The sequence below is a fragment of the Crassostrea angulata genome, chromosome 1 (assembly GCF_025612915.1).
Source record: "Crassostrea angulata isolate pt1a10 chromosome 1, ASM2561291v2, whole genome shotgun sequence".
Taxonomy (NCBI): Eukaryota; Metazoa; Mollusca; class Bivalvia; order Ostreida; family Ostreidae; genus Magallana; species Magallana angulata.
Genome location: NC_069111.1, coordinates 41,225,542 through 41,248,165, shown reverse-complemented (window position 1 = coordinate 41,248,165; position 22,624 = coordinate 41,225,542). Strand labels below are relative to the sequence as shown.

Sequence of the window (22,624 nt, the reverse complement as noted above, 5' to 3'; positions counted from 1 at the left end):
GAGAGAGAGAGAGAGAGAGAGAGAGAGAGGGAGAGAAAGAGAGAGAGAGATTGATTCAGTCTTTACTACACAATATGCATAAAGACACACCAAAAGAGCCCGGCTTTCAGTACTTCAGTACTTTGATTCGTTATGAAATATTAGACGATAGCTAAAAAATCAGAAGTATCTAATTTTTTTCAACAGTGCTGACAGTTAATGATATATATACATTTGTAGGTTGACCACTGATCCTCCTTCATATAAAATTGAAAATGCATTGCATTTCCTCTATACATGTTTATTTTAAATTAAAGTTTGATGTCGTCATTTGCAGATTTTATCTCTTAAACATGCTTGCAAATCTAACAAAGAAGACCACAACAAAGGAACCTCTGGTATATAATTTTTGTCAGATTAAATACAAAGCAACCCGGAGCTTTAATTCATTGCAAAAATTGATCGAGCATTCAACAGTCAAAAACAAAAGGACACGAATGGAATTAGCCTTGTTTTTATCTTAGTGCAGTAAGTAATATAGATGTATTTCAACTTAATAGATCTTGTGCTTTTGTGATTGGCTGTGATATATACATGTAAATATATTTTCGACCAGTTTCACATTATTTCTGTTTCTAAAATTCATCATTTATAGCGCTATCAAGGAAATGTCATAGATGGATTTCAGACCATTTCTTCTCTTATTGATGAGTCCGGTGGTGTTCGGACAAACACCTGACCTTACTACTGCTTTCCAGCAGTACGTCGATGCTTGCTCGCCCAATCGTATGTGTCCAACAAGTTCCAGAGTCCATCCACCACTGAAATATAACATCACCCTTCCCAGCGTTTGTCCACTGTGCGATTGTGATGAGAGATGTATTTTGAGAGGAACGTGTTGTCCGGATCTACTTTTTTCTCGAAAAGTAGTTCCTAGCTGTGTGGATGTGACCATTATTGGAGATGACAAAAGAAAATTTTATATGGTCCCAGCATGTAGAGAGAAAGACTCTTGTACTGACACTTCCCTCGAAGTCAGATTAAAAAATGTTCCCGTGAGTTCCATGGCGACTAGTTATTCGTATGAAACCAAGGCCCTCGCTGAAAAATACGAAAACGGTGCAACTTTATTGGAGTGGGGAATTGAGTTTGTATGTAATAGTTCGGTGGATTTTAACTTTATTTCAAAATATTCAAGACTTATAGAATCTGTTCAGAGAGAAAATTGCAGTATAAGATATAGTCCAAGTGATTTGATGAAAGTTCAGGAATGTAGCACTACAGTTAACACCATCAGTCGCTGCAACATGACCGGGTTGTGGGTAAAATACGACCCTGGCATAGACTGGGCATGCTCAAATTATTACCAGCACTCTGGACTCTTCGAGAACATCTTCTGTCGACTTTGTAATCCTTCAAATGCCTCAGTAGGGAATGATGAATCTTTAATATCAGTTTGTAACCACACTGGGCTTTGGCAAAGCTTCGACAAGGAAGTTGAAGACGGCTGTTTATCAAGTTCACGATCACACGTGTCATACCCTTTTAAAAATGTCTTTTGTTGGATATGCAACACTGGCTCAAAAACAACGCCATATAAAGAGATGAACGGATACATTTCAGAAATTCTTGAAGAGCACGGATATCGTTATCAGTTCAACATGACTAGCTTTTCAAAGGAGTATGTATCGAAACTTAAACAAATGGCAATAACAAAAACATCAGGGAGTTACCCCAATATGATTTGGAGAAATGGCCAATGGATAAATAAATCTAGCCTTGTTGCGCAATATCAGGCTGTGACAGGCAAAAGCACATGTGATAAAACGATTGTTACGAATTGTGTTTGCGATCCATCGTGTTTTGAGGACGATTCTAAAGATTGTTGCATAGATTTCCTTCTAGATTTCAACATGGATTTTCCGGTATTCAAACATTCACAGACCAATCCAAAACAGAGTTCCCTGACAATTTCGTCATGTAACATTAACAATACGTTTACTGATGAATGCCTTAACCCTTCAGATGACTTCATGGGAATATTTCCTTTGACCGATATGTCAGAAAATCTACATTATAGAAATATCTATTGTTACCTTTGCAACACAAACAATCTTTCGAACTTCAACTCGATTTTACCATGGAATATGACCATAAAGAGTCCAGAATTATTAGATATCCAATTTTACACTTCAATTATGGATGTACTGGATTTTGTATCCCGCAAAGAACACGAGATTATTCTTGCTCCCCATATTACCCCTTGGCAAAAAAGACAAAAATTGGGACCAGACAGGAGCGCCTGTAACAAAACTGGTCTTTGGAAGACTTATGATTCTGATGTGTCGTGGGCTTGCAACTCACTTCATCTTCCAAATGAAATTTATCGCGATACATTTTGTGAAATATGTAATCCTGACAAAAATATCCCGAGCATAAGGAAAGCATGCAATATCACAAAAGTCTGGGACCTCTTGGATTATAATATAAAAACTGCCTGTTCCGTTTTCCCAGAAATGACCACAGCCTTTCCCTATAAGAACAAGTTTTGTATATACTGCAATTCTGAATCGTCGACTTACTTGGTCTCAACTACCCAAAGTCCAAAGGAGAGCGAGACGAACAGTGAGTTAAACACAGCGTCTCTTCGCGACATATTTGGAGTGTTTCGGGGGAAAGAGGAGACCACATGCAGTCATCTTCACTTTAAAACTCAAGCGGTATACCTTATGATTAATACATCTATTAGATTTATCATATCAAAGTCAAATCTTCCATTAATTTATTGCATGCAACACAACGAAATGGTAGTGTTATTACAATGTAAAATACTCAATTTCTTGTCTTATAAATCATCTAAATTATTCTCAGAATGTGTAAAGAATACGTAAAAAAATTGTTCACATATACTAGTACATTTGTAATTACATTTATATTGTATTATTTTTATCTTTCTAGGGAGATTGTCGGAAACTAAGGTGCTATCCTGGAAAAATTCTTACTAAAGAGGGTTGCATTCCGTTACTTCCCGTGACAAAAAATTTAAACTATTCGATTCACTTCAGTTTAGGCTTAGCCAACAATATTTCAGTTACACAGAATGCCATGGAGATTCTAGTTGAAGAAGTAACATCAGTCATAAAGTCCATATTAAATGTTACAAACGTGAAATTCCTTTCAAAAGTAAAACTATTTACTTCAAATCACAACTTTACATTAACAATTGGGACCAATTTCTTTGTAGAAGATATGATTCCGAGGTTAAAATCGGAAATATTGCTCATGTCTCTTCGAAAAAATCCGAAAAAATTCTTGCAGATCAAAAATGTGCATTTCTTGGAGCCCAACTTAACAAACTTTGTTTCTGAGCAAAACACTTCGACTATAGAGATTGGAACACCAATGATTTCTACTCAAAATGTAACAATATATCGTCACGTGATAATTTCCTCTCTGATCATGTGTAAGCAAGTTGAACTATTTAAAGATGAAATAAAAATCCTTGATATCAAAACAAGGAGGATTAGAATTCTCAATTCCATGGCCGAATTAGATGAAAGCGAATATTACGTGACGGAAAACGGGGCCTATGCTGTTTGTGTGGATGTTTACTGCGCCGATTCTAGTTGTTCAGAGGTTCCAACAACAGAATCTGACCTTGAGAAGGCACTGCGTATCTTCACGATTGTGTGCACTGTTCCGTCTCTACTTTGCCTCATAGCCACCTTTATCCACTACTGTCTCTTCAAGAGACTAAGGACGACACCCGGAATCCACTTCATGTCTTTGACAGTTTCTCTCTTTTTCTCACAATTTTTCTTTCAGTTCTTCCTTCGTAAAAATTTCCAAAATGACTCCAGTTGTCAGGCTATGGGCATGATCATTCACTTTTGGTGGCTTGCAACGTTCTGTTGCTATGCGTTGAACGGATATTTGATGTTTATGACTTTCAGGGCCAATGTTGATTTTCACTCCTCAGATCAGAGGATCAGCAAAAGATACTTCCTTTTCTCATATGGTGTTCCACTTGTTGTGGTTTTTTTCACGTTCGTTGTCAATTTGTTGTCTTCGGGAGATATCGGTTATGGTACAGATTCCGTTTGTTTCCTCAACAACACTGTGTCTCTGATTGTTTCATTTTTGTTGGTTATTGGAATAGTCTGCGTTTGCAACATTGCTTTCTTTATCTTCGTCGTTTACAAACTCTTTAAATACAAAAAACAACAACAGTCACTGGGTATTAACAAAAACGACATGAACATGATATTCATTTTCTTCAAACTGTTTTTCATTTCCGGTTTGTCATGGATCTTTTTTATAATTGACGCAATCATTCCAGAACTGACACTTTTCTCGTTCTTTGTTACATTTGTAAACTGTCTACAAGGCGTCCTGGTGTTTTTGCTCGAAGTCTGCAAGAAGAAATCCAGGGAAATGTATAAGGATTTCAAGAACTACAGAAAACAAGGCCGGCCCCGCCAGTTATTTTCATCCAGCAAGCAGAGTGTGTTGAGAGAAGCATCCAGGCGAGCCTCGCGGTCCGGAAGTGACGGGTCCGTGAATCCCGTCTTCTCAAGCATCGAGGAAGACGTCGGTACAACCACGAGCTCAATAATATAAAGACGCTCGTATTTGAAAGAATTGTCATGAAAAGCGGATATCAGAATTACCTCAAACTTGAGTTATTAACTTGTATGTTATATTAAAGACTCAAATCGTCATGAGGAGAGCTATTCCTTTAAGTTTTCCCAGATAAAAAGACCATATAAAAGAGCACATGTGACTACCTCATTAATAAATTCCCTTATAAAAGTTATGTTGTTCTTCATTTTGCCAAGTTTGATTTTAAAATACTAAATCTTTTTAAACCACTCCGATTTCTTCAAGGTCCAGTGTATGGAATGAATTTTGATTTAATATTTTTAATAATGAATAACGATAGTCATTATCGTACTATACTATACTTCATTGTATACAGTTTAACTTATAACAACTTTGTTTATTTTTTATTTCATTAAATTGTTCATTGCAAATGAAATCAGTTGTAACTTGTTATATATGTTGAATCAATAAATGTTTTTGTGGTTTTATCTCTATAAAATTTATTTGCATGCATAAAAATATTGTTATGTAATCAACACACAGCTATGTATTTTGCACTCCAGTGAACTAAAATCTTACGAGTTCGAACATCTCAATGAGATCTATTTTCTTTACCATCGTATAATGTGTATATGCATTGAGAGAGAGAGAGAGAGAGAGAGAGAGAGAGAGAGAGTGTGTGTGTGTGTGTGTGTGTGTGTGTGTGTGTGTTTGTGTGTGTGTGTGTGTGTGTGTGAGAGAGAGAGAGAGAGAGAGAGAGAGAGAGAGAGAGAGAGAAGGGGGGCTTCCTTCAACAGTTGAACCTAAAAACAATTACTTCATACATTTTCGTTGTACGAGGATTCAACTTGGAACACCATAATTTAAAATTACACTGTCCAAATCCTCGATAAAATAAATTTGTATTTATTGTGCGTTGTAGCAGATTATGTCTTAGATCTTGGGATTCAAACTACTTGATAATTTAAAAAACAAGAGGCCCATGGGATTCAAACTACTTGATAATTTAAAAAACAAGAGGCCCATGGGCCCAAAGATGCTTGTTTAAAAGGATTTTCGAATTTTTCTCCAGATATTCTACACTATAATTATCTACACCTGAGGACGCTTTCTCGTAAGTTTCAGCTTTCCTGCCCTTTTGGTTTTTGAGGTTTTTTTTAAAATTCTATTTCTACTCCTATGTAAAATATGACACCTTATTGTGGCCCAACCATACCCCTGGGGATCATGATGAACAAACTTGAATCTAAACTACCTTAGGATGCTTTCATACAAGCTTCAGTTTTCTTGGACTATTGTTTTTTAAGGTATCCCACTCCTCAATGTTGTTGTATCAAGATTTTCTTGAGAAGTATATCATTGAAATTTGTAGACAAAACAAACTTAAAAAATACAAAGATAATGGGGGATCAGTATCCATCCCTCTGAGTTATGGCCCATTTAATTTGACCTTTTTGCACCTAAAATGCAATTTCATCCTGATTAGGATTTGTTGTCAGTATTTTTGATTAAGCAAACTTATTTCTTCAAATATTGTTTTTAATTATGCACAATGGTCACACTGAATAGAGGGATTACGAAAAAAATTTGTACAAAGCTGCATAAATTTTTTGTGACCTTTTTGCACTTAAAATAGACAATTTCTATAATAGTTACAATTTGATTTGAAATAAAAACTTTTTGAATATCAAGAATTTTATAAGATTAATCCAGTTTGCCTAAATATGTATTCAGTATCATTTTGACATAATATAACATGGGGGTCAGTGATGTCAAATTTTAGATATAGGGCTTCAAAGGTAAAATTCTCGCAAAATTTGGCTTAAAAAATTCAGACGTTCTATATATATGCATGATTTTATGCTAAACGGCTATCACATTCTCAAGATTTGATTTTGTACATGTCACACAGAACCTATAAAATATGTTACAAACCTATCAAATGTTAATAATGTGAATAATGAATAAAGTATAATAAAATGAAAAGTATATTGAAAATTCATAAAATTGCTTGTTTCTGTCATTTTCGTCTAAAAAACTTTCCGCACGAAAAAATAGTTCCCCAAAAAACTTGTTTGTTTCTTGAATTCAAATGGATTTTCTTTATGAATGTTGTGTTATTATGAAATAATAATCTATCTGTGATGATTAAATATAAAAAAAATCATATTCATTTTAAATATAATGATCATCTGCGCAATGAAATCAAAACTTGAGGAGTGAAATACCTTAAGAAGATTTTAAAGGTTTTTCTCTATATATTCAATTTACGTAAGACATATAGGAGTGCAGTTCTCTAGAAGGAGGGGTTTCAGCAGAATCTTTGATATTGTCTACCGTATCATTTACGGGACCGACCAAAACTACTGCGGGTAGACCATCTGAAACATTATTCCATAAAGTCAGATATATGGTTGGGGAGCATAGTCTAAGAATAAACAGTTCAAACCAGGTTTAGAACAGCGTCTGAAACAGTGGTTTCAGAACAAGTGCCAAAAACTGATTAAGGAATTCGAAAAGTTAGGAAATTGGTTAGAAAAAAGCGCCGTGTTTGATTCAATTTAATCAATAATATTTAATCATAATTTGATACAATCATTAGAAACGTAGGTAATGTTAAGGAAAAGTCTGATCAGTGGTTTGAACCATCAAAACACTTTACAATTGATAATATATGGGTATAGTCCACTAATGCATTTTCCAAAGGCGGTAATGTTAACGTTAGGGTTCATAGCTCCGGCCCTAATTTTTCGTTCAGCAACGAGGGACCTCTTGAATGAAAGCTCATCAAATTGTCTCTTTCCTGTTAAAATTTCGTGGTTTGAAGTCAGATTCGTTTTCCAGCAAAATGCGTCTGTATTGAAAAACTCTGAAAATGAAAGTAAAAGTAGGGAATTTCACAGTATTGGAAAGGGCGTAAATCAAACAATTTTTTTTTCAAATGATAATTTAATTTCGACACTTGTTTTTAAAATTACAAATCCTCTTTTCTGACATTTGTCAAGCATTCTGATTTAAAATGTCCCAATATACATGTATGTATATACACTCTGCAAGTATAGGAACTATTTTGTTTTAGGGCACTACTTTGTTGTCCTACTGATTCTAAAAAAAAAGTTAGAGGGATATACCCATATGATAAATTATCATAACTTTTAGCGGAAGCGTATTTTTGTTTTATTTTATTATTATTTCGTATCATAATAACGGCCCAAAGTTTGTACAACTCTTACTTATTTTTTTTTTTAGAGTTACATGTATTTATATTTGTATATAGTAAATACGTACATGTAGTTCGTAAATTAATTCTCATCATTTTTACCAAAACGATACATGTGAAGATGTCTATCAAAACGGTTCCAAGGTATATGCTGGACTTTACCCATTTGGGTAGAAATTTGGAATTAGGGTGATGAATAGGTGTGCTGGACAGAGTGCATGTACTTTTTCATTGTAATAAATACAATGATTCACAGTGTACATGTATACGTATACACACACAATGATTTTTACATGGACATTTAATAAACTACTTTAGTTACTTATTTACTCTGATGGGATAGCTAAATGTGAAATGCTACCTCTACTACCTCTAGATACTTTCGAGTCCGACGACATCCCGTGCAGTCTCTGAGTGTAGCTAAGGTTTTGATCGATCGGAAAATAAATTTTAAGACCAGGCAGGTAGCATCGTTTGAAAGTTGGACAGGGAAGGACAGAAAGACCAAAAATCTAGCAATATCAACCCAAAAAAATCGACAACCTTCAAAATCCTTATCCATTTCGGAGGAGGGGGGGGGGTTAAAATCAAGCGAAAACAAAAACCCATCTCAAATCTTTAATTCCTCTTTCGTAGCCGCTGATGGGGGTGGGTTGGGGTGCAGACTTATCTTACACTTCTATTATATTGTTATACTTTCCGTGTTTCAAATAGTGTAGGAGCATTGGGGGTGGTGGTGGTGGTGGGGGGGGGGGGGGGGGTTGTATACCTACCATAACTTCGCTACCATAACTTCCATTTCACTATTTATATTCTGATTTTCACTTCATTTTTACATGCTCCTAAAAAGGTGAAGGGGAATGGGGGGGGGGGGGGCTGCGAGAGACAGTGCTACGATCCTGCTTGCCAGATTAAAACCGATATGAACCGAGGTCGTATCCAGTAAGTTTTATGCCCTACAAATTAAAAATACCCTTCTATTTTCACAAGTCAATGTGATATATTTTCGAGGATCGGCTCAAGACAGTTAAAGCCTGTAACTAACAGTTACTTGGGTATCGCTGAAATATGACGTGTCGAGTTCGAAAGACGTCATGAATAGAGATAACGTTGTAATGTTCAATCTGAAACAACCGCCAAAAATTTACACATGTATGAGACAGTCACACCAACACGGTCAAAATGTATACGCAGCCTGGTGATGCATTCTCTGATCGACCAGTCTTTCGTACGATAGAGACAGAGGACCAGTCTAAATGTATAGCACGGTTTTGCACAAAAATTGACACTTACTGGCTTCCATAGTGTCATTACCTTATTGTCCTCCGCAGGTAAGATGTGACATTTCAATGAATAATTGATCGTCAATATTTAAATTAAATTGATTATGTGAGTTATTTGGTTTGCTCGTTTGTTCACAGGAGCTTGTGTAGAAAATTTTTTTAGGCATGTTATATTTTCCCCCGAGGTATCCACTTTTTTAACGATGCATTTTTTGACCTATATTTTCCGGACAGGTCAATGGGGTTTAATAGTATAAGTTTACACAGAAATATTTATATTGGCTGTGTATTTTTCTTCTGTTTCTCTAGCTGCAGGTCTGTAGCTTTTGGTCTGAAAAAAAAATCGGATGGAGACCTGGGAGTCTGTAGCTCTCGGTCTGAAAAAAAATCGGATGGACGACCTTATTCTCTTTTGAGAAGTGGACAGGCATAGCCTACATCCGTAAGGACGACCTGGGAGCTACAGTGCCTCCCATAGTAAAAAACTGCAATTTACGGCTCACAAAAAAGCGCCGTATTTGGACTGATTAACTTAATTTCCGAACATATTCTATACAAATATTTGATTCCAAAAAATTCCTAGGACATTTTACTACAGCATCATCACTTTACTTGCCTCTGATATTTTTTTAAACTCCATCACCAGCCCTGTAAAGTGAAGTGGTGCAGTTTGTTTACATTTAAAAATGACGACTCTCAAGCTCGACGTGAATTTAAAGATCGGTAAGCTTGTTAAGAGAAAGTTTGAGGCAAGTAAAGTACCGATATCAGCAGTAAACTGAATGAAGAATTTAATGGTGTTAATTGTTTTCACAGAATAAGTTTGGAAATAAGGTTAATCAGTCCAAAACAAGCGCAATTTTTTGTGCGCCGTAAATTGCAGTTTTTTTTTTTACTATGGGAGGCACTGTAGCTCCCAGGTCGCCCATCCAATTTTGTTCAGACCGGGAGCTACATGTACAGACCTGCAAATACTGTTTCTCCAGCAGTCATTCTCTGAAGTGATACTCTATTACACTGGTCACGTTGCTTAAAATTAAGTTTGCAAGACTGTTTAATAATTTGATTTTCCAAAGGAGCGTCGTCTATTATAATGATTTTTACACGGAGTTAAGGAAATTATTTATTAAAACAAATACTTCTATGTACGACCAAGTAAGGCAAAATTTATTGATTTACTCAATTCTGATTCTATATTTATGTTAAAAAAACTGGGTAAATATGTGTACGATTCTTTTAATAAGAGGGACAGCTTTACCATCAGATGTGAATAAGCGTAAATTAAGTTTATATATAACTACTGCTTTGTTGGTCTTTTTGATATTTTTTCATCCACTTTATACCTTTTATATATATTTATATATTGACATCTTCCAAGGATTATTCCTTCTATTTCTCACGGAAACTTGTAGTTTTTCATAGCTCTATAGAAACAGCCAGACTGAAATCTACACGCCCCGTTTATTGATTGGTCGAAATCTACAGCGGCTGAAACTGACAAGAAAGTGACAGGACCTAAATTGACACGCCCAGTTTATCGATTGGTCGATACCTACAACTACCTAGGAAAAATCACGGACTGCACGAAATAATCATGAAGACGTCAGACTCAAAGTCTCACAGGAGACGATTTGGCTGTTTCTTTTAGCTAACGTACTTACGTACATCAACAGTAATTTAGCGAATTTTACTTACTTTTCATAATCAATTTATCAATTAGCTTAAAGAAAGATGTTAATATAAACAATAAAATGCTTTCTTTGATGATTCATTCGGGTAATGAAGGTAGCGATCATTGCAGAAAAAATTACATAACCCGCTTTAGCGGGTTATGTATTTTTTCTGCAATGTCGCTACCTTCATATCCCGAATGAATCACCAAAGAAAGCATTTTATTGTTTAAATAACCTGCCTCCCACCTGTACCCACAATTATTGTAAAATACTGTTAAATTGTATGCTATGGCAATGTATGTAATGTATACGCCAATAAACTACTACTACGTATAATAATGCTTCTCCTGAAATTTTCTCCCACATACCTGTTGTATTTTCAAATCTAGGCCAGATTCTTTGCAAGAGTAGGTGGATGGGTAACGGATCAAAGCATCTGGCAATATTTTAAAGGGACTTGGACACGATTTGAGATCAAAAAATTTATTTTTATTTTTTTTATATATAAAATGGTTTACTGGTGCGTTTTAAATGATTGACCAAAATATTGAATTAAAGTCAAGATACAAGCGAGATAGGTAAGAATTGGTTGTTATGTAAACAAATCTCGAGTCTTATAGTTGTTTACAAAACATGTAATGAAGAGATTTACCATTTCTTAGACAAAATAACATGTTAAAAACAATTTAAACTAACTCCATGTCTTCGTAAATAGTAGTATCAACAAAAGATACATTTGATTGAAACTTACACCAATACAACACATATTTAAAAGATGACAATATTCGAGCTTTGTTTACAAAACCAAGAATTACGAACTCTGTATCTTGATTAAAACTTGATATTTTGACATAACATTAAAAACTTCTATATTTTTCAGTATAAACATTGAAAATGGAAAAAAATGAAAATTTGAAAATTTTAAGTCAAATAGTCTCCAAGTCCCTTTAAATTAATAGTCAAAAGGATTCAAACTTGCTGAACAGCTTCAAAATGTTAAACAACTGATCAAGTTTACACTTTTTTAAAAATTATAATATCGTTTTTCTCCCAAGCACACGATAAGTCGATTGCTGTCACATGATCGTGCTCTAAATTCTGTTATAGACCTTACCCACTCCTGCGAATGTGTTCGGATTGTTTTCTTTATCGTTGCTAAGTATGTAATAAATCCAGAGGTGCTCGAATGAAAGTTCACGAGACTTCCTCGAGATTTGTTTAGTTCCTGTGAAATTTCGAGCGGAAGCATAAGTGTTCTGATAATATTCTCAAAATACGTTAGTGCTGGCCGTTTAGGTTAAAACTCGAAAATCTATGAAGATGTATGTCTTATTTCATTATCTAGCAGTTATTTAAATTAAACGATGATATTCAGAACAGAGTTATCGTTCGTGTTCAACCACTCTACAGGTGGTTGAAAATATAAACATTGGGTTGCTTAAAGGGTACCTGCAGCCCAGCCGATGTGAAACATATGTTAAAGAGTTTATTTACCAAAATTTAATGCAAAAAACCGCATCGAAATCGGTGCAAAAATAACGGAGTTACGCCTCTTCAAAGTGGCTATTTTTACCTGCTTTGGGAAATCTTATCAAGAGAAAACAGAATTAGGCGATAACGAGGCTTCAGCGGAAGTGACGTCACGAGGTCAACGCGAGGGAAATTTCCTTACAAAGCTATTCAAATTAAATTCGATTTTTCAGCCAAAATGACTTATATAGGTCTGATCTTTTGACGTATCTTGTTATTTTAAGTATTGTAGATCTAGAAATTTGTATCCATTATTATTTTATTACAATCAGATTTCTTTTTAAAGGATTTTAAAATTTGTTATTCTCGTCGCCTTTTTACCGATGAATACGATATCTTAAAACGCTAACATGGGCAAATTTATGTTCATTATTCATTCTTTGATTACAAAATATCCTTTCACACACGAGTGATCCGAGATAATGACACAGGTAAACAGGTAAACTAGCGAAGCCACTGCTCCAGACACACGTGTATCTGGGGTATGTATACACAAGGTACACGAGTCTGGTGAACAAAGAGAGTGTTTCACACCTCATAGACTGGTAAATTGATTTGTGTATAATTAGCTACTCAATTGTTTAAAGATAAAACAGAAAAATAAATTAGACTGTGTAAAATCAAGCATTCGTCAGCTAAAACATGTGTATAGTCCGTCAATCAGTGATTAAAGAATCATGCATGAAACTATTAATAGTAAAACTAATGTTCGAAGTAAATGCCTTTATTTTTACTTATCTAATCACTTAAATCATGACCAAATTTACAATTCAGCAATTGAAACCTTTTTTATGTGAATAAGTAATTATTTCGGATTTATAATTTCTTATTTAATAAAGTGCAACTTTCTTTCGAGCGCTGTGGTCAGCAATTAAATGCTTTATAACTCCGTATAGCTTAAATTGTAATACTGACAACGAATCATTATGAAATCTAAATAAACTTGAACATTTTGACAAAGTATGTAAATAAATGTAAAATTAAATTCCATCATCGTATTTTTAAAGAATACGAGACAGACTTAATCATGCAGCCATCTTGGACTTTCGCCTTGATCCGTTTATAATCCCGTGTTTGTTTGTTAAAGAATGCATACTATTTTGATTGTTATTGGTCCGATGTCAATATTATAGAATAATTGGGCGACATCATTAATAATTTTATGCCTTATACGAGAAATAGACCCCGAGTTACCTTTTACGAAATATCATTGTGTATTATCAATATTATCAATCAATCAGATAATAATGTCACCGAGAAATCAATCGAAAGAATGACAATATTAACAAAATATGTTTCTTATAACAATAATGCTTTGATTAATTGTCATTTTGCTACATATGGTGTGCATTTAAATGTAAAATGTGTTACACATTTGACGAAATTCATGAAGCAAACAATTGTCCGAAATCGGCATTTTTGTTCGATAAAATACGGGTTAAACTCAAACAACAGTATAATTAGTCATCCAGGGTTGATAAAGAAATAAAACAACAGAAAAAAATGTTCATATATCGATAAAACAATGCAAGAAAACGAACAGTTTTCATACGATATTCCTGTTTCTAATGCAGCGGCGTTGACCCCGTGACGTCACAGTTCATCTCGCGCCAAATCGGCTTGATTCAAAACTCGTTCAGGTGTGAAATCGGGTTTTCCCCAAATATCTCGATAACTACTTATGCGATCGCTGTAAAATTTTCAGGATGATGTTTTTACACATAGATCTCCATTATATCAAAAATTGACCGGCACTGCAGGTACCCTTTAATAAAATCATAGCCATGTTTGATGCTTGTGGTGTGCAATACCATGTTGATGTTTTTTTTTAAGAATGGTGTTTGTTTTGTATAAAAACTTAGTACTCAGTATATCGAGCCATTTTCAAGGAACATTCTACATAAAATAGTATAGTATGTTTCACTATTGATGCTATTACTAAGTCAGGCGCGGATCGAAAATTAATCCTTAGCGGGGATCGCTACTAAACCTGTTATTTATTTTAACAGCAGAAAAAAGCCTTATTTTTTCTATCGTCACATTTATCTCGAGAACTCATTTTATCCATCAATTAATGAAGATAAAGTTTAAAATCATTAAACGTGTAGACTCCATATTTGATTACAAGTATATAGATTCTATAAAATAGACTATAAACACGAGGCACGATTTTTGCTGCGAAACTGAATGGGTCAAATAAGACCACGTGGTCTAATATTTAAATGACAATAACATTCGCAGGGGTGATAGGCGTAGCAGCTAACCTAGCAGCTAGGTCTCAGATTTGAGGTTTGAAATATTCAACTAAGAACTAATTGCATCGGCATAATTTGTTATTTCAAGCGGAAATATAATGGGTTGCGTTCAAGATCGTGGCTGCTACGTAGGGCTACGTAGTTCAACGGTAAGCTAGCCTAGCCGCTACTTAGATGTTCCCAGCCTAAATATTTTTGCTAAGCATCAAATTCAAGATTGTCACCTTAGTGACCACTTTGTAACAAACATGAAATCTATTTATTTAGTGATATTTTATTCATCCTTTGAGTTATAATGAATTTTAACATGCATATTTCCGCTTAAAATCAACAAATTATGTCAATGTAATTAGTCTTACGTTGAGTATCTCCAACTTCAAATCTGAGACCCAGGGGCTTACTTAGCTGTCCGTTCAAAAGACCTAGATATCTACGACCTAGTGGCTAGGCTAGCAGCTACGATCTTGAACGCAGCCCTGGTATATGTTTCATATTAACACTTGAACAACAATGTTTTGAGGGTCTTGCGGAATGCCTTTCAAGCTTACAGAGTTCCAATGGTATATCATTCCACTTGTTACATTAGAGTTTTGTAATTCAAAACTTTACATATAATGGGGAGAATGGTATTTATAAATAGTTCTGAATTCTTTGACTTACAAAACTTTAATGTAATAGGTTATGTCATTTGAAATTCATTAATAGGTGGTCACAACGCACATATATTTTTACTCTGATCATTTATTATTAATTTTTATATGCAAAGTTTTCATTTAAATACTCAGGAAAATGCTAAGAATTCGATGTAAAATAGACAACATACAAAGTAGACAAAAAATTACAGCTACTACTGTTGCTGGCGGAAAACCTTTAGAAATGAAAGTAAATTTGGGAGACTTTTTTGGCCTCAGTCATGTTTTGAACCTTTGGAAAAGTATAGTGCATATTGTAGCACTCTACAGTGCATATTGTAGCAGAGTGCACAGGTTTGATTGTTGTGATAAAGCAAATGACCTTACGTCCTAGTTAAGCGTAAGTTTTATCTTAAAATGGAAGGTGGTTTTTAATTAATTTCACAATAATTACTTACTGTGGAATTATTTTTATTTTTGGGGGTCAATGTTCGTGGGTAGCCAAAATTTTCCTGGTTCGTGGGGACGTAATTTTGTTGGTAGCAAGTTCTATTTTGTAAAGTAAATATTAAACATCTGCTTGCATATTTGTTTGTGGGGATGTTAATTCGCGGGCAAGGGTTACCCACGAAAGCCGCGAACGTTGGTCTCCAACGAACAATGGTGATTCCACAGTATCAGGTAAAATTCAATTGTAGTTTACGGACATCATAACACACGTGTTGAAATACCGAAGATGTATGTAGTTACTCTGGTGCAGGCCTTTTAAAGCTAATTAGCAAAAAGTCTTAATTTATAAGTATAGATGTATAGATTTTTGCCCACGCGATGTGTACGCCAAAACCTGCTGATACGCCCATGGACCGTCACTGACGTTTTTTTTCCAAAGCACAATAACGTAACTGTTCAAAAATTCATAATTACAGATCTTATTGGTGAACATGGTTCCACTGATTGATCTACAGTCCTACAACATTTTGGTGACTGAGGAGTCGGTTGAAACGGCTACACTAAAGGTGATAGCGGATCAGATATGCCAAGCCTTTCAAGAAGTTGGGTTCGTGTACCTGAAAAACCACGGGATCCCCCGAGAACTGGTATATTTATAAATACATGGTTGCAATTCGTAAATTTTGTTAAGACTTTTCAAAGTATACATTCTCCTGTTCTCTGTCTCATCTTTTCAATGTGTGCTACGGCATGAACCATCGAGGTAATGTTAACGGTGTTAACAGTGCGAACAAGATTAACACAGTCATTCCTAATTTCAAGGGTGCGATAGTGAAATTCAACTGAGGAGACAAGATTCATGGTTTAGGACGGAACTCTGCCCTACTTTATGTTTACCACTCCGCTACTTACAAACAGTGCAAGTAAAGCAGAGCATAAGATATTTTTCTCAATGACTGTATGATAAATTGTATTCAATTAAGCAAACCAATTACATACAGATTAGATAATACCTTTATTTATCATTTCCTAACATTATACGATATAGAATTTGACACTGTTGTCTCACACTGGATAAACCGATTCACACTGAAAGTAATGCGAGAAATATTAATTGCGATCTATACACAGTGTCTATTCGACATTGGTGAACATTGCAATTGTGTGATGTCGATACCGACAATGTCGACGATGTAAACAAGAAAGAAGACATACGATGTAGACACGATGTTGACTCGATGTGAGTCAACATTACGATATCGACCATGTCGACAATGTAAACAGGATATTAGATGTACGGAGTAGACATGGTGTTTAATCGATGTCGATTAACATTGCAATGTCAACGATGCCACGACGTAAAAGGAAAGGAGGCACACGTTGAGACACAATGTCTACTCGATGTTGGTCAACATTGCAGTATCGACGATGTAAACATTATATAAGAGGAACGATATAGACACGATATTAACTCGATGTTGATCAAAATTGCAATGTCGACCGACGATGTAAACCGGAAAAAAAGGCACACGATGTAAACACAATGTCGACTCGATGTTTGTCTACACTGCGATGTTAACAATGTCGACGATGTAAACAGGAAAACAGGAAATGAGGTACAATGTACAATGTAGACACGATGTTGAATTGATGTCGATCAACATTGCAATGCCGACGATGTCAACGATGTGAACAGGAAAGAAGGCACACGATGTAGACACAGTGTCTTATCAATGTTGGTCAACATTGTGAAATCGACAATGTCGACAATGTCAACAGGATATGAGGTACAATGTAGACACGATGTTGACTTGATGTCGATCAAAAAAGCAAAGCCGACGATGTTAACGATGTAAATAGGAAAGAAGGCATACGATGTAGATACAATGTTTACTCGATGTGAGTCATATTCCAATATCGACAATGTCGACGATGTAAACATGATATAAGAGGTACGATGTAGACACGATGTCAACTCGATGTCGATCAACATTGCGATGTCGACGATATCGACGATGTAAACAAGAAAGAAAGAACACGATGTAAACACAGTGTTGACGACTCGATGTTGGTCAACATTGCGATATAGACAATGTAAAGAGATGTTAACAGGATATAAGAGGTATGATGTCGACTCGATGTCCATCAACATTGCAATGTCGGCGATGTCAACGATGTAAACAAAAAAGAAGGTACAGGATGTAAACAAAACACTGACTCGATATAATTCAACATTGCGATATAAACAATGTCGACTATGTAAGCAGGATATAAGTGGTGCGTGTCGACCCGATGTCGATCAACATTCCGATGTCTGCGATGTCAACGATGTAAACAAGAAAGAAGACACACGATGTTAACACAGTGTTGACTCTTTATAAGTCAACATTGCGATATAGACGATGTCGATGATGTTAACAGGATATAAGTGGTATGGTGTCGACTCAATGTCGATCAACATTGCGATGTCAACGATGTAAACAAGATAGAAGGCACACGATGTAAACACAATGTCGACTCGATGTTGGTCTATATTACGATATCGACAATATAAACAGGATATAGAGGGTACGCTGCATATGCTAATTTAATAATTAAGCTAATATATGATATAAACACGATTTTGACTCGATGTTGGCCAAAATTGCAATTTCGACAATATTGATAAAACATCGTGCATTGACATACCTTTAATAACCTGCATGAATCATCAAGAAAGCATTTTATTGTTTATATTTACATCTTTCTTTTAACTGATCAATAAATTGATCATAAAAAGTATGTAAAATTCTCTCAATTACTGTTATGTGCATCAGTACGTTAGCTAAAAGAAACAGCCAAATCATCTTCTTTGGGAATTTGAATGATTATTCATGCAGTCCCTGATTTTTCCTAAGTCGCTGTAGGTTTCGACCAATCAATAAACGGGGCGTGTATATTTCAGTTCTTCAGTTTCTGATGCTGTTCTACAGAGCTATGAATTAAAGGGGATATGCGGCCATCTTGCACATTTGAGGGTAAGAATGTACATGTAAACATTTTTTGAACTGGCTTGTCACTTGAAACAGGTGTCGAACTGCACATAATAAGAATTCGTATCCTCATATGTACAAGATGGCCGCACATCCCCTTAACTATAAGTGTCCGTAAGAAATAGAGGGAATCATACTCGGTAGATGCAAATATTTTGATACAATACGATTTTGAGGCATGATGAGATGAAGTAGAGGTGAGGCCTCGTTGGTGTGTGGTCATACTTATGACTATGTATTGATTTTAGATTACAAACGCACTGTCGACGTCAAAGACGTTTTTTGATCAGCCGAGGGAAAAGAAAGAGCAGTATGCTCTGCAACCCGGCCATTTCCATGGGTGGATTGCATTCGAGGCGGAAAGGTAACGTTTGATCACTGAAAACTATCAGACTGGCAAGGTTCATACTCTACTTTTTGTCTGATCGATGGGTTGGTAACAAGAATAGCTAGAGAATCACTGCTTTCTCTCTCTCTCTCTCTCTCTTTCTCTCTTTAACAGAGTTAATCATGACAGACCAGTGTTTGACGCAAGGGAAGGATTCATCATGAGGTTGCTAGATCGCAAAGACCAGGCAAGTTTGCAAACAAAAATATTTATATGCATGTACATGTATATATTTTTGAATAAATAACAATTAATTTCAACAACTATCTTTCCTGAAGACTCTACCAGAAAAATTGCCACCAGAAGTTGATTCAGCATGGAAACAATTGCATAACAGCTGTTTCCAGCTAGGACTACATGTCTTGGACCTTCTCTCCATTGGTTTGGGAAAAGTAAGGATCCCAATCTTTTATGTCCTATTAAAATGTTTATTTTTGATCAATGTCGTCTTGAAATATGTATAACTATACACTGTTTAATGTAACTTTACAGAATAGAGATTACTTGAGGCAGTGTCACAAGAAAATTGGTTTGGCTGATAACATTACCATGTTACGGGCCAACTACTATCCTCCATTAAAAGGTACTTTCCTATCCAGTAACTATCAGTTTTTATTATATATAACAAATCGGGTGTGGTTTTCTCACTCGTTTCCTGTGAAGTTTAAATTAATAGAAGATGCAAATATTCCCTGCTTATTACAATAGTAACATGATGACTTTTCTGTAGAAATAAAACCCGAGCAGGCGAGATGTGGAGAACATTCGGACTATGGCACTTTGACCTTTCTCTTCCAGGACGAGGTTTCTGGTCTGCAAGTAAGTCTGTCTATTTCTTTGCGTCCTCTGATCCGTCAGTTGGAAGACATTGTGCAAAAATTATTGTCAAGAAATTGTTAACTGTAGGCGAAAGTTCAGGGCGGTGACTATGTTCCGGTGCATCCCACTGAAGACACCATTGTCATGAACCTTGGTGATATGATGCAGAGATGGAGCGCAGACAGATTAAAAGCCACGGTATTACATGTATATAAACTCTTACACCTCAATAGATATTCTAATTCTGTACAACATTACAAAAAATATTTATTTAAGTTCAGTGTCCAATACTGCAATGAATTTTAATAGTTTTGCTATAGTGTGAGGGCATGCCCACTCTGATGATGTTACAGTGACAAAGATTACACTCACACCATATTACGTGTACAACCATGCAATGTAGGGTATAAATAACGCCTGAGCGATTTTGCACGACGTAATTTACACGATAGAGTGCCTCAATGCATGGCAAGTCACCGTGACAACAACTTTTGTAATGTCTGTAATCTGTGTTTATATGTTAAATTCATTCATTTTTTTTCGGCATATAGAAACATCGCGTGATGGCGTCACCAACAGATGTGCACCAGCTGAGACAGTCCATAGCGTTCTTTGTTGTCCCTGACAACGACGCTCTGATATCGTGCACAGACGGCTCTAACAAATACCCAGATATCATTTGTGGAAAATACATCAAATCAAGCTTCACCGCTAATTTCCAGGATGATACAGAGAACTAATTAATACATGTTGCAATATAATGTATGGGTTGTTGCCTACGTCATACTGGATTCTAAAAATATTTATTTTATTGCCTACTGTATATTTGCAAAATAATTGTCCTTTCAAACTTGAAGTCCCAATCGAGGACCTACATATATTTTTTCTACCATAACATACATGTATACGCTGTCTTTCACCTCAATAGACTCACAGACTCTCAAATAAATAGCCAACAGTTGATTATATACTTAACTTTTATATGTAGTGAATAAATCTATTAACAAAAATCTGTAGTACATGTATTTATATAAATTATTTAAAGTTTAAAATACAATACAAGGTATTTTAGTTTTATTAACCGAGTTTTCCAACGGAAAAATCCGGCTATTAAAATGGTGAAAATGGCGGGCGGCTGCCAAAAGGTTACCCTTAATGTAAGGATAATTCCTCCTACAGTTTTCAAGATAGGAAATTGTTCTTTTGCAGATCAATTGTATATATATCAGAGGTGTGCATATTGCTAGGATTTTGATTTCTGATAATTTTTTAGAAAAAAATACCAGCTTTTGAACTTAGTCATTTTTTGGCAAAATATTGCATATAGGTACTCCATTTCAATGGATACGGTAGGTAGTGTTTATCAATTCAGGGTTGACATGGATTATGTATACAGTTCACATAAAAGAAAACCCGGTTTGCTGTCACATTAACAGCTTTTCACCTTGTTCATATTAATATTTAATCAATTACAAATGTTATTACATTATTGTATATTAACATGTACCCAAATAAAACGAAAGTGTTTGATTTTTAGACGGTGGCTATAAATAGCCACGGTCTATTGCTACGGTCCTGACCGGGAGAGTATTTCTCACGGGGACCCTAGCGGATAACGAACGATAACTCTGTTAGGTACATGTATGCAGTGTTATACAGACAATGTTTTATCTACGTGTCGATTTCAGTATGAGAACTAATTTTAATCTTATCAGATATTTTAAGCATTATAGCTGCTAATTATTTTGTACTTACATTTAAATAATGTATGAAATTGTGTTTTATTTTAAATGAGCCGTTACCCAGTCTGCTTGTAAATACGCGGTATTAATAATATAAGCACCATATGAACAATCTTATAATCTCTGACCAAGAGGTATTGGATCAAATTCATATTTTAAATGTAAACAAACCCTCGGGTCCAGATGGTATATCACCCCTTATCATAAAAAATATATCTTTATCTATTGTTAAACCCCTTACAAAACTATTTAACCTTTCCCTATGCTTGGGTAAACTCCCTAGCATGTGGAAAATTTCCCATATAACACCGGTATACAAAAATAAGGGTTGTGCGCAAGAAGTTAATAATTACAGACCCATATCTATTACTTCAATACTGTGCAAGGTCCTTGAAAAAATTATCTTTAAACATATTCACAACTATCTCTTTGAAAATAAAATTATTTACAAATACCAGTCTGGGTTTCAACCTGGAGATTCTACAACTTACCAATTAGTTGAAATTTATAATACTATCATATCCAGTCTTGATAAAGGTAAAGATGTGAGATTTGTTTTTTGCGATATCAGTAAAGCCTTTGACAGGGTATGGCACAAAGGTGTATTATATAAATTAAAACTATATGGCATTTGCAATCAAATTACTAACTGGGTTGAGAACTATTTAGTAGAAAGGAAGCAAAAAGTCTTTTTGGATGGTTTTTCCTCATCACTCAGACATACTACCTCAGGTGTTCCCCAAGGATCTGTTCTTGGTCCATTTTTATTTTTATTATATATTAATGACATGTCTTATGATATATCAAACAATCTTCGTCTTTTTGCTGATGACACTTCTATATATGTTATTGTTGACAATGACACACATGCTGTAACAAATTCACTTGTTTCTGATCTTGACAAAATATGTAAATGGTCTGACATATGGGCAGTTGATTTTAATCCCAGTAAAACCAAAAACCTTGATTTCAGTAGAAAAAATATATCTCATCCCCCTGTGCAGTTTGGTGTCCATGGT

General features: G+C 35.2%; 2 protein-coding genes across 2 annotated transcripts; both read left to right on the top strand.

Annotated features, from left to right (window-relative positions):
• The first annotated feature begins 381 nt into the window (after window positions 1–381).
• On the top strand, window positions 382–5,069 carry LOC128157266 (uncharacterized). The gene is made up of 3 exons (XM_052819736.1): window positions 382–507; window positions 635–2,699; window positions 2,938–5,069. Exons 2-3 carry the CDS (start codon window positions 657–659, stop codon window positions 4,597–4,599), a joined length of 3,705 nt encoding a protein of 1,234 aa, XP_052675696.1. The 5' UTR covers window positions 382–507; window positions 635–656; the 3' UTR covers window positions 4,600–5,069.
• Window positions 5,070–9,009: 3,940 nt separating this feature from the next.
• Window positions 9,010–21,393, top strand: LOC128157273 (uncharacterized). Its single transcript, XM_052819749.1, has 9 exons — window positions 9,010–9,132; window positions 16,101–16,271; window positions 18,905–19,020; window positions 19,159–19,231; window positions 19,323–19,436; window positions 19,537–19,627; window positions 19,775–19,863; window positions 19,951–20,061; window positions 20,415–21,393. The coding sequence occupies exons 2-9, from the start codon at window positions 16,116–16,118 to the stop codon at window positions 20,601–20,603; spliced, it is 939 nt and encodes a 312-aa protein (XP_052675709.1). The 5' UTR covers window positions 9,010–9,132; window positions 16,101–16,115; the 3' UTR covers window positions 20,604–21,393.
• The last annotated feature ends 1,231 nt before the right edge of the window (window positions 21,394–22,624 follow it).

Bases quoted from the DNA above. Each gene is read 5' to 3' on its own strand.
- LOC128157266 (XM_052819736.1), top strand. From the start codon at position 657: ATGGATTTCAGACCATTTCTTCTCTTATTGATGAGTCCGGTGGTGTTC. The intron at 2,700-2,937 runs GTATACCTTATG...TTATCTTTCTAG, and splicing joins TTCACTTTAAAACTCAAGCG to GGAGATTGTCGGAAACTAAG.
- LOC128157273 (XM_052819749.1), top strand. From the start codon at position 16,116: ATGGTTCCACTGATTGATCTACAGTCCTACAACATTTTGGTGACTGAG. The intron at 19,437-19,536 runs GTAAGGATCCCA...GTAACTTTACAG, and splicing joins TCTCCATTGGTTTGGGAAAA to AATAGAGATTACTTGAGGCA. The intron at 20,062-20,414 runs GTATTACATGTA...TTCGGCATATAG, and splicing joins CAGACAGATTAAAAGCCACG to AAACATCGCGTGATGGCGTC.